Source organism: Coffea arabica, chromosome 5e, assembly GCF_036785885.1.
Source record: "Coffea arabica cultivar ET-39 chromosome 5e, Coffea Arabica ET-39 HiFi, whole genome shotgun sequence".
NCBI classification, from domain to species: domain Eukaryota; kingdom Viridiplantae; phylum Streptophyta; class Magnoliopsida; order Gentianales; family Rubiaceae; genus Coffea; species Coffea arabica.
The window spans coordinates 40,511,375-40,524,867 of NC_092318.1; the positions used below are offsets into that span (position 1 = coordinate 40,511,375).

Sequence of the window (13,493 nt, forward strand, 5' to 3'; positions counted from 1 at the left end):
ATGGAGGGTCAGTCTAAAGAAGAGTATATTGGATCATTGAGAAGGTATGTGTACAAACGCAATTGGCAATAGGATCACAAATTTCCTTTAAATGTTAGAGCTCTTTTTGATTTTCTTCCTATATTAAAGAATTTACTAGGTTCTCCAATGAAAATGTCAAACCTTCATCGTTGAAACTGAATCTTCAGCCATGAATTCTTCTTGTTTTCATCATTAAATTTTCAGGATTATATCCTTTAGAACATGATCATAAGGTACCATAGGGGATATTCTTAAAGATTCTAATGCAAAGCAATAACAAAGATTTCCTTCTCTTTCTTTTCCTCCTCCAATCCTCTCTCTCTCTCATCCACAGCAGGAAAGCATATATTATGGCCTACTACTTAGTAGTGTAGTGGGGATTTTTAGGTTGGTCATCGCTTAAGTTAGAATATGGAGCAAGAGAATATTAGTTCCTTTTCATCCTCGAAAAACCCTGGTTCACAAAAACTGATAACATAAACGAGGATTTACAGGAGTAGCTCTATTGTGACCGGTTTCTTGCAAAAACAAAGATCAGCAACCATCACAATGGTCGCTTCTTACTGATGCTGCAGGCACCCTTGTAAATATGTTTAAAAAGTGGCCCTTAAACTTGATGAATTTTTTAAAACAAAGCAACGCCGAATTGGTCATTAATAAATGGGTAGACGTTGCTTTCCTTGAGGGTTCCTTTGAATTAATCAAAAGAAGATTAAGAAATGTAAATCAGTTTGACAAAATGGTGAACACGTATGTATTGCAAACACAAGTAGTTGGACAGTTTATTGGCATTTTTTACAACGAAAATTATTGGAAAGTTTGAATCCAATTAAAATGCGGCAGACTTTACGGGATTTTATGGTAAATTACATGTAATCACCTTGGATTTTTATATTAATATATGATCTCCTTTACATTTCAAAATATCCGCATAAATCCCTATTGTTTCATGTAATATGAAAAATAGACGGAAAACATCAATGGTTACAGTGATTGAACTAGATGTGCTCCAAAAATGCATGTGGTGAATTAGTAATATCCGCTTAATGCTCCTACAATTCATAAATATCCACTTTAACCCTCTATAGATTTTGTATTTATCCACATAATTCTTCTATAACTTTATACAAGGTGGTCTGATTGTTGTTCGATTTAATATTTAAGTAAGGGCAATAATAGTAGTTCAACTAATAGTGTAACATAAGATATTTTTTTGTAAAATTTCTATTTTATATGAAACCATAGAGGGTTTATATGAATATTGAAAACATTAGGGTTGTCATGTGACAATCAATGAATCTATAGGGATTATGTGTATAATTTATCCTTTTAACTATATATAGAGAACTTTTTCTTAAAAGTATTGAACTAGTAGGTAGAGATTCAATTTGGGTCCACTTTACTCAATAGAGCATTAGTCAAATTACAATTATCCTCCACGATGACGCTGTTTGATATTTGTTAGCATCCTGAAATTTGCAATCCCGTCAAAATCCATTCTATTTTTTTTTTTGTCAAACGGTCAAAATCTATTACTGACGTATTGAATTTTGGTTAGAGACCATTCAGCTGATGGTTCACGTCCAGGCTACTTGGTTGACCGACTTGCTAAAATAAAGTCATCTTATAGACTACTCGTTTTCGTGACCTGTACAACTTTCATGATCCCTCAACCAAAACTTTGGCACCTATGTTACAATTGTAATTTGTGGATTTTTAGCCTTTTGCTCTTTTGATGCCTGCCTTTGAAATTTGTTGCTCCACTTCCATTATTACTTTGTTTGCTTATTAGCTTCCATACCACACTCACTAGCCCCGTTAGTTTTCTTGAGTATTACTGTGGAAATACTCCATACAATCCTAATAGTCCTACCGGCAGCATTTACAGAACCAATCTGAAATTCGTGCAAAATGCATTATATCGTAAGGGAATTTATTGTAATTAACCCTTAGGGATATCAATGTCTTTTTGACATTTCCATTATACAATGTTAGCATTGATTAATGGTTTAGAGGCTAAAGTCAAAAATAAAAAATAATGTTAGGGGACAAAGTACAAAATTGGTTAAATCTTAGGGGGGAGATTTTGTAATTAATCGTATATATATAGGCACAGACACATACACACACAACACTAATCTTACACTAAATAAAAACCCTTTGAATGAAAACATGAGTTTCATCTAAAACCTGAAAATTAGCAAATATAAAAACCCATCAGCATTCATCGATATATTTTAAAAAGTTTTTCATCCGTAACTAACAATAATTATCTAAAAATTCTTTAACATAGTTCCATGTACCATTAATTGATTCTAGTAAACCTTTCAGTAAACAGTTATTAAAAATCATTGAGTTTATAATTAAGCCTCTTTCAATTTCAAAATATTCAACTTGTGCAAATCAGAAAATATCAAGATTTGACAATGGTTAAAAGATTTAATTGTCCCGGCCGATTCACTGTTTTCACAAGATATTTATGCAGTTGGAATTTGGAAAGATCAATGATGTCTTTAGCTTTCGTGAAGGAGTCATCTCCGAAATCTTAATTTTAGAACATTCAAATATGACTCCAAGGTTACCTGAAAGACTAAAACTTCCAGAATGGACTAGATTTACATAATCGGAAGCTCATGAGTTTGAAAAAATCATACAAGAATGGGCTTTCCACCACTATATACATCAAGAGGCTAAAACTTTGATGAGAAACTGTTCCAAGATTTTGAATTGAAACAGTCAACCTTGAAAAAATTTCTACCTTCAATATAAATTGAACCAGAAGAATTACTTTATAAGTAGTAAAAGCCCTTTGGGAAAGCACATGGCACCTTAATCCAAGCTTTATACACCACATTATGACGGATTCAATGCAACTATGCTATGCAGACTTTTCTATGCAAGATCATGAGTTTTTCTTATTTCCAAGTCATGGTTCTGCTGTTGTAGAATACAAAAACCATGAAACTTCATCATAAACGGCTCTGTATCATATAGCTTCTAGGTTTAATAGGTTCTCCAATTTTCTAGAGTATTCATGGGTTAGGATCACGATCTTGAAACTGCTAAAACATGAATATGTCAAACCTTCAGCCATGAATTCTTCTTGTTTTTCATCATTGAATTTTCAGGATCATATGGTTTAGAACATGATCATAAGGTATCATAGGATACTCTGAAAGATTTTAATGTAAAACAATAACAATTTGTAAGTAACATGAAATAGAAGTAGCGATTTTACCCTACACAAAAATTCCTTCTCTTTCTTCTCTACCCTCCAATCCTCTCTCTGTCATCCACAATTACTAAGGAATATATCAGCGCCTACTAGCTAGTAGTGATCAAGGGTTTTTTAGGATCCTTCAATAGTTCCTTTCATTCGTGAAAAACCCTTTTCCTCTAAGTTCTTTTTTTTTTTTTTCAAAAATCTGTTCTTCTTTTCCCTTTCTGGGCAATGATAAATGTTAATAATAACTAAAACAATAAAAATTATTCACATTTGATAATTTCAGCACTAATAGGTCGTAGAAGAATGTGCATCCTTATAATTACTAAACAGAATAAATATCTAAACTAGATACAAGCATCTTATGAACAACACAACTATGTACTCCAAAATATACATATGTTGTAAAATTTGGGTGATTTTGACAACAAAAATACTGAATTAGATTTAAAATCCTTCAAAATAATTTCTTAACACGAACAAAAAACAATATAAAAAGAACACCAATCTTGAAAAGTTAATTTTAACATAAATTAGAAGCCAACAAGCACATGGATTATTTAATTGGTAATATAAATTGGACAGGTATTTCTTTCGTTGGAGGGCCCTTTGATTTAATGCTTGTCTTGTGATATTCCCACTTTAGCCAAAGAAAAAGAAAAGTCTATGAAATGTAAACAAGTTGGACAAAATGGTGAACACACTAATATATATTGCAAATGGTATTTTCGACAACGAAAATTATTTGGAAGTTTCAATCCAATAACGAAAATACGATAGACTTTACATGATTTGACTAGGTTAAATTAGGCCCCTCCCCCCCACCCCCCCACCCCCCCCCCCAAATAATTTTCCATATTTCCATACAATCCCTTTAGGATTTCAAAATATTTATGTAACCTTTTCATGTAATATGAAAAATGGACAGGAAGCACCAATAGTTACACTGATTGAACCATATATAAAAAACGTGTGTAATAAAATCAAAATATCCATTTAAAGTCCCTACGATTTGCATGAATATTCACTTGAGCTCTCAATAGTTTTTGCATTTATCCACATTATTCCCGTATGATTTTATGTACGGTGATTAAAGTGTTGATTGATTTAGTGCTTGAATAGGACAGTACTAGTAACTAACAATATTACGGGATTTATTTTCCTTCAAGTTTTCACTTTACATGAAATCACATGAGATTTCTGTGGGTATTTAGAAATATTAGGTCGTTTATGTGACAACAAGTGAATCCACGGGGGTATTATGTATAATCTATCCTTTTAACTGTATATAGAGAACTCTTTCTCAAACCAGTATGAACTCTGAACTACTAGGTAGGGATTCCATCTGGGTCCACTTTATTCTTCTCAGCATTAGTCAATTTCCAATTATCCTCCACAAATGTCGTTGTTCGATACCCTTAGCATCTACTGACTATAGAATCTTGGTTACAGGCCAGTCAGCTGATGGTTCACGTCCAGGCGACTTGGTTGTAAGACTTGCCAAGGTCAAGTTTTCCCAGGCCATAAGTTTTCCTGGCTTATACAACTTTCATGATCCCTCAAAAAATACTTAATTTGGCTCCTAATCTACCAATCTAGTTTGTAGGTTGTTAGCCTTTTACTCTTTTGATGCCTTCCTTTGAAATGATCTCCAGAAATTTGTTGTTCCACTTCAAATATTACATGCTTTGTTTGCTTAGCTTCCATACCATTGAATATTGTTGTTCCACTTCCAACGACACAAACCCCTGGAACTATCTTGACTCTTCCTGTGGAAATATTACATACAATCCTAACAGTCCTTCCGGCAGCATTTACGGAGCCAATCTGAATTTATTGCTTTACAATCTGTCTTCGCATGCATCTCGGACAGACAACAATGGCTTCTATAATTTCAGTACTGGCGATGACCCTTCAAACAAGGTCTATGGCCTCTTTCTCTGTCGAGGTGATGTCAGCACTGATGTTTGCAAAGAATGCGTCGCAGATGCCCACACACGACTACTTCATGAGTGCCCGAATCAAACAGCTGCTATTGTTTGGTATGACGAGTGCTTGGTACGTTTTTCTGACCAGACGATCTTCTCCAAGGCTGATTTGGGAGAGAATTTGACTAGGCGCAATCCATTCGATGTCCCTGGACCTGACTGGGACAAATTCATAATAGTATTGATCAATTTGTTGCATAACGCTGCGGATGAGGCTGCAAATCATGCCATAAAGTTGTGGACCAATTATTTTGGACCAATATTTTTGCACTATCACTTTCTACATTTGCCGATAAAATCATCAGCTGCATTGAAAAATCAGAGGGTTCTTCATTTATGACAACTTCATTGGATGCATGACTTTCACTATCCTGCTGCATCCCCATCAAAGAAAACACTAGCCAGCTCTGCACACAACAATCTACTGCCTGAGAAAGATCAAAGATGGGAAGCAATTTATGGCTGCAACAACTTCACATTAACTGCAACTACTAATGTTCTGTCATGAAATTCATTCATGGCCATGTAGTATTACATAGCAAGAAAAGAAAGAAAGAGGCTCAACTGTCTACATGATTAAAGGGCTTAAACCTCAGACGCACTCAAACTTTAGTTTTTAAACTTTAATTTTGGATATTTCACATTTGTCACGCATCATTACAATCACTCACTCAATTGTCAAAGTGGGATGATTTCATTAATAATTATACTGAAGTGGGACAATTTAAAACCTTTATAGCTAGTTTGTGAGTTGAGGATAGAAAAGAAAAGAAGAGAAAGGGTAAGTTATGAGGGAAAAGAAAGGATAAGAAAAAATTTTGTAAGCTTCCATCAGTTTTCCTTCGCTTTCCGCCCGTTTGGTCAGAAAAAATTTTGCACTGTAGCAGCGCTAGGCTTCCCTTCAAGATCCGTCCGTTTCTTTTCTTTTCCGTCTTACTTAAATGTCCCAAACGTAGAAAAGTCCACCTTTCCCTTCCTTTTTTTTTCTATTCCTTTGAAATCTGAACTCCCAAACTAGCTATTAGGGTGAAGTGTCTGTGGAGTGCATTTATATTTTAAAAGCTAAAAATGTAATTTACCTATTTGATTATGCTTTCTGGAGTTATTGTTTAAATTTGTGTAGATCCAGAAAATAAACGATCATTGAACTGGTCAAGACGTTACAATATCATTGGAGGTATAGCAAAAGGACTTCTTTATCTGCATGAGGATTCTCGTCTAAGAATTGTTCATCGCGATCTCAAAGTAAGTAATATATTATTGGATGGAAATATGAGTCCAAAGATAGCAGATTTTGGCATGGCAAAGATTTGTGGAGTTGATCAATATGAAGGAAACACAAATAGAATTGCTGGCACAGTGTAAGTTTTGCTCCCATACTATCTTTTCTCACATAATATCACTTTGAATCTTTCATGGAAAATTATGTACACCTCCATTTGATTGCATCATTCGGATTATCTTTGTGCTGATTATAACAATCGTTGTGGCTTGTAGTGGTTATATGGCTCCTGAATACACAAGGTGGGGTCAGTTCTCACTAAAGTCAGACGTGTTTAGTTTTGGGGTTGTAATTTTGGAAATTGTCACGGGCAAGAAGAGCAGTGATTTCCATCAATTTAGAGATTCCGAAGACCTTCTAAGCTATGTAAGTACAAATTGCAAAACCTTTGCTATAGTTGTTACTTTTTTTTCTTTTATTTTGGCTTTTGCAGAACTGGGGAGGAGGATTTGACATTGGCACTCCTAATTTTCAACCTTTTATCTTTTCTTTTCTTTTTCATTATTAAATTCACCTAAACTTGCAATACCATTTTTTGTGTGAACCAGACCAAAATGGCACGATAATTTATGAACTACCTGCCCTAAATAAATACGTATTTCTGTTTATGTGCTTCTTATGGAAATTTTTGGATGTCGGATGCAAGACTTGTCATAATTGCTATTCTTTCTCTCGTTTTGTACGTTGTCACACACTCAAAGTAGAGTACTTGTAAATTTCAGTAAAGACCATTGTACTTCTTTCTCAGGTTATACTTAACTACAATGATGGGAAAAAAGGTTGTGATTCGAAATCTTTTATGAATAAATCTCGTATATCAGACAGTGTATATACTATCACCGTTAGATTCATAACATGTATGCAAAAGTTAAATTTAAAATTTAAATTTTGCATAATTGTTGTTCAACCAACAATGACAACAGTGTATACACTGTCAATGTAAGAAAGATTAATCAATCTTTTTATATGATTAAACTTGAAATAGAGAGTATTGACAATTGCCTATTGTGAATATTGACATTACCTGTATATCTATTTAAGCTAATTGAAGTTTTTAAGTCTGAACTCCTCATACGTGGGATTATTTCGAAAAGGCTTGGAACCATTGGAGACGCGGCCAAACTTTAGCTCTTTTGGATTCAAGCGTTGGAGATTCTTATGCCAGAAATGAAGTCATTCAATGCATCCAAGTTGGCTTACTATGTGTTGAAGAAGATGCCAGTAAAAGACCCAAAATGGCTTCCGTGGTCAGCATGCTCAATCCTGGTTCTGTTTCCCTACCAACTCCACATCGTCCGGCAGTTTTCCGGAGCAATGGATCGGAGAGCAGGGTAGACGAGCTGAAAGTTGATCAATCCAACACTCAAAGAATTTCAGCTCCAAGCTCTGTCAATGATGCATCAATTACTGAACCATATCCCAGATGAAGGAAGAAATAGGCCAATTCTGGAAGAAAATATCAAGTTCATCATCAGCATTATGTTGTAGATTTTGAAGCATGATTCATTTACCAGGAAGGTATCCAAATTTGCCCACTATTGTTGGAAATTAGGGGATCGTTTCAATGTTTGCTTCTTCACACTAATTGACTTCTTCCACCTTAGGGGTATAAGGATGTGCTTGAAAGAAAATGCAAGTTGTTGTCGCTCTTTAGATATTTTTTAAAAATAGAAGAGCAATTTTATTTATGAACATTAATCCCCAGCTGATCGAACAAACAATGTGTCTTGAACTTTTATCATTTGTACATAGCAAAGTTGGCTTCCAAACTGAGTCTATCAATTATATCATTGTACCAACGAATTATGAAGGATAGCCCGGCCGGGTTTACAATGTATACGTTTGGTAACAAAACCAATATAAAGGCTGTCTTGGTTCACAATTCTTGGAGTGTGTTATTAGTTAAAAGGAGTTTAAATTATATCAGACTCATCCTGATTTGGAACTTTTTCAGCATTCAATGATTTATTATCACCTAAGCTTTCTTAAGTATTCTATTGTAATAACATTGTACTTGCATTCATACAATCTTCGTATTTGTTATTCCTTCTTTTTTTTTTTTTGGTTTAAAGTATTTACCCAATTTTGTCATTTAATTTTCTCTTTTCTTTATTCTTTTCTTTATTGCACTTACCTTTTTCTATTCTTCTTTTTAATGTAACTTAGCCAATCTTTTTCCCTTTTCTTTAAGCAAAGAAAAAACCATTCATATAATTGTGTAAATATGATGGCTATCCCAACTATCAATGATTACGCAAAAAAGAAAAAGGATAGTTGATGCATTTATACAATCTTCACATTTAGCATATGAACTTTTTCAAGTGAATAACTACATCTGTGAATTATTCTGCTACATAAATAATCACAAATAACCTAGAAATCTTGAGAATTTAAAGGTATATAAAATTCCATGAAATCCCCAAATGCATAGATGAAATTTAGAGTATGGAAATTGATATTAAAAAATACAAAATTATCAACCCAAAATAATACAAGTGAATACCTTAGCAAGTGTATGAGAGATAATGGCAGATCAACAAAATATTTCTTATTCTTCATCTTGGATTTTTCTTTCCTTCATTTCACTCTTTCTTTTTCTGGGTAAGGAAAAGCCAGGGAATTGTGATGTTGTGATTGGCAGGAAAAAATATTGGCACTTTAAGGAGGACTCCTTATTTCATAATTTTTTTAAAACTTTTTAACTCAAATTGGTGTCCAGATATATTATAGGTGATGGCGTATAAGTGTAACAGTAGAACACTTAAAAGGAAGTTTAGGTTGCAATACCTAATTGGGTGCCTATAAAGTCTTAATATATACCCTTAGTTAAGATATGTAAATGTTTTATCCATATCAAATTAGACATCATCTAATAAAATTAGATTAGATTAGTTACTGATTTAAATGTTGTCTTATCTTTTGGGTTTATATTTTGTGCCCCCAAAGCACCGAATAAGGAGTGGGTCTCTTTTTTTTTTTTTTTTCAAAAGGGTAATTTGTTTGCTAAAGTGCTGCACTTCAAGGTGGTAATTTTAAAGGTTTAATGGAGGGCCGCCTTCCTTTTTCTATATGCTTATTTGGTGCTTTAAGCATCAAATAAAAAAAATCTTGATGTAAAGATAAATGAAACAAAAATAATAAATATTTCCCCTGTTTTTTGTCTTCCTTATCATAGAGCAAGTATTGTAGGGTCTTTATTTTGGGCAAAAAACTGCGGTGGTCCTCAAACTTTCAACTTTGTGCACTTTTAGTCCTTCAACTAATAAGTTCGTAAATGTAGTCTTCCAATTAATAAAAATGTGTAGTTGTAATCCTTTTGTCTAATTTAGCCGTTAAGATGGACGGGATGATACAAAAATGATACAAAGAATAAAGGGATAATTTCAGAAACCTCCCTTGAGGTTTTTAACAATTTCATTTAGCTCCCTGGGGATTTTAAAAATTATACATACCTCCTTATCATTTAAAATGACAATACTACCCTTAAATATTTTAATGAAATTTCCTTGTTTGGTATGTTTATACTTAGAATGACTTTTAAAATTATTTTTTCATTCTTTTTCCATCTTATTCCTTTTTTTAAAAATTTTTTGCCAATAAAGTGGTAGAACTACCACTATTACCTCTAGTTTCTATTGTAACCAAATGTCCAACAAGTGATTTTTTTTTTTGATGAGTTAACTTTATATGCAATACAATATTTTTGCTAATCTTTGTTTTCTATTTTTTGGTATTAAAATTAACAATAAATCAAAAGAAAATGGTCCAAAATCACTATTAAATTATGATAATCCAACTATTCAAAAAATTCATAAATTCTAAATAAATTATTTCAACATTTTCTTTTTTATCTTATAAATTTAAATCCATAATAAAATACCATCAAAAGCATCCTATCATAGTCATAAAAATATTATTATAGTTGTTTATCAAATAATAGGTATGGACATGAAAAATTTGGCACATTTTTCTTATAATTATACTAGATAACCTTATAATTGTATAGGGAAGTAAATTAAAACTCATTACACAAGGGTATTTTTGGTTATTCATTTAAAAATTTGACCTAGTCAATACTATTTTAAGGTTTTGTTACTAAAACTATCAAATCAAGGGAAGTAGTTGTAATTTTCCAAATCTCAAGGGAGCTCAATGAAATTGTTAGAAAACTCTAGGGAGGTTTTTGTAATTATACCAAAAATAAATGTCATATGAGCAATCCATTATATGTTTTCCATCCATCTTAACAGCCAAATTGGACGGAAGGACTATAACTGCACAATTTTATTAATTGGAGGATTACATTTATGCACTTATTAGTTGGAGGACTAAAAATGCGTAAAGTTAAAAATTTAAGGACCACCGCAGTTTTTTGCCCTTATTTAAAATTAGTCTATCTAACAAATAATGATTATTAGTGTATGTTTATATATGATAGATGGGATGAAATATAGGTTCATTAATAAGTGGCCTTTTGACATCAGTTGAAATAATACTTTGATCTAAATTTAAATTAGAAACCATGGCACAATCATCTGAAATAGAATGGCGTAGTAGAAGTCTTGACTCCAACAAGCATTGCTTCCTTCTCGGTACTAACACTGTGAATTGAACCCTCCTCAGAACCACAAAGCATATGCCTTTTTTTTCAATTATAAATTATTCTTTTTTTTAATTTTACTCACAAATTATTCTTAAAGTTTTAAAAAAAAAAAGAAGTCTCCACCCCTAACATTCATGCATATGTCTCGTACTAATAAAAAAAAAAAAAAAAAGTCCAACTCTGATTCCCGTCCAAAACCAAATTCCGCCATGTCAACTACTTCCATAAAAAATAAGAATGCCCAAATACCAATTTAGTTATCCAACCCTATAACAGAAAGCCCAAGTCAAAACAATTGAAAAACCCACCATCCCACCGTCACCTATTGATGGGTTTTTACTTTAAGTGCAAGTTTAATTCCGAATTTACACCCGTTGGACTGCAAGTATACAGGTCGCAATTGTAGTACAAGATATGTATCGGGTCGATCCCACGAGGAGCAATTAAAACAATTATTAGATACTAATTTACTCTATTATTTAGACTTACAATTAATTTGAGCAGAAACTTCAGATTTTAATTCAACTACAAAAATTCTTAAATAGATAAATGCAATTTCACAATAGAAGTAGAATTCACTAAATATTAAGATCTAGGGATGTAGATTCCACATATAACACAAAAGATCTAAAACGAATGAATTTAACACTTGTTACTACTCTTGTTTAACCAAGGATTCATTTCCAACAATACCAAAATCACATTTTCATGATAATAATGGGTTAAAACAGATTAGTTTTTCCTAATCTCTTGGAAAATACTAAATCTGTTTTGTGCATACCTGAAATATAGATTTTATCCACTTGAATGTATTTCTATTCTCATGAATATACTACTCAAGCTCTACTTATGTCATTCCATTATTTTTACCATTTCTCAATGAGTAAAAACAACTATAAACCTGCTATTGGTGATCAAGCAATAACAAGTAATCCAACATACACAAGTAGATAAGTTAATACAAGACATAACAAGCATAAATCACAATCACTTCATATCATTTGGCCATAAGCTTCATCTACTCCCTAGATAAAGGAAATTAGCTACTCATGAATGATGAAACACTCATAACTTCATTAATGTAAATCATCAGGAATTACAAATACAAACAGAGTAAAGAAAGTCTTAGCCAAGATATGGTAAAGCCCTCCAAAAATCTCTTTTGTCTTGAACTTAGATGATTACAAGATGAAACCTCAATTGCCCCTTGCAAGTACCTAGGTAGAGAGAATATGTTTTTCTGTAAGAAGCTGACGTGCGCGGAGTATACATATACAATTAAGCTCATCCTAATCAAGTTTTACATTTATAAACTCCTAAATACCCCACACGCGATTTATCGCAAGTATACGAATCGTGAGCGAGTATAGGGTATTAAGGGTCGATCCCACAAGGAAGATTGCAATTACCGGTACTACTAAAGCTTCTCTATTATTTAGACTATCAATGAATTATAACAAATTAAACCTACTGAAATTATACAAAATAACAAATGAAAGCTCCTTGGGTTGTGGTATCCCTAACTACTCATGCAAGTGCTATATTTGGATCATTGAATACTACATCTAGGCTAATTATGGTGTAATTTCCTTATGCATTTGAATCCTACTTTCGTAGTGAATCAATTATACTCATAACTAATCCATACCTATTTTCATGGTTATGAAATTAGCTACAAGTTCATTTCTTCAATGAAATTACATGAAATGAATCACTAAAAACCACATAAGTGCACCTCTACTTTCGTGAGTGTACTCCCTATGTTTAGCACTTCTTGAACTAGTGTTAAATCTCAATTTTCATTGCAGAAACAACACCTTAGATAATCACAATTAATGGTACCAGATTAATCATGATTTCAAGAGCTAAAGTGCTAAATAACTTGCTCAAATCATAGCAGTCAAATAACCAAATAATAAACACTAACAATTATAGAAAGTTCAACCAAACCCAAGGTATAAACTTTAGAAACACATAATGAACACAAAATCCAGAACTTGTATATTAACTAAACTTGGAATCAAATACAAAAGATAAAGAGTTTGGAAGGAATACAACCCTTGTCACATGAGCTTTCTTCCTTGCCTTCTTCATCCTCCATCTTCATCCTAATCTAGATAATAAACAAGAATGGAAAAGCTACACTACTCTATACTAAGCTAAACTAACACTAGAGAGATGAAAGAGCTACATTTCTGCAACTTCAAGCTTCTCCCGTATGTCTCTCTATTTTTCTGCTATGAACTCCCCATTCCCTATTTTTGCAATGAATTTGGCTATTTAATGATGAAATGTGGTCAAGAAATGAGGATTACATCTCCCTTTTACAGCTGGGAATGTTTCTCACATGTCTAGCATCCAATGTGAGTTGGTGGA

The 13,493-nt window shown here is 32.8% G+C and overlaps 1 protein-coding gene across 1 annotated transcript; it reads left to right on the forward strand.

Annotated features, from left to right (window-relative positions):
- LOC113694759 (cysteine-rich receptor-like protein kinase 10) lies at window positions 1–7,941 on the forward strand. The gene is made up of 6 exons (XM_072049698.1): window positions 1–44; window positions 4,945–5,466; window positions 5,538–5,557; window positions 6,356–6,593; window positions 6,730–6,880; window positions 7,609–7,941. The coding sequence occupies exons 1-6, from the start codon at window positions 1–3 to the stop codon at window positions 7,939–7,941; spliced, it is 1,308 nt and encodes a 435-aa protein (XP_071905799.1).
- Window positions 7,942–13,493: the final 5,552 nt, after the last annotated feature.

Coding starts and splice junctions, on each gene's coding strand:
- LOC113694759 (XM_072049698.1), top strand. CDS start 1: ATGGAGGGTCAGTCTAAAGAAGAGTATATTGGATCATTGAGAAG. Junction 5,467..5,537: donor GCTGCAAATCATGCCATAAA/GTTGTGGACCAA, acceptor TAAAATCATCAG/CTGCATTGAAAAATCAGAGG. Junction 6,594..6,729: donor AATAGAATTGCTGGCACAGT/GTAAGTTTTGCT, acceptor TGTGGCTTGTAG/TGGTTATATGGCTCCTGAAT.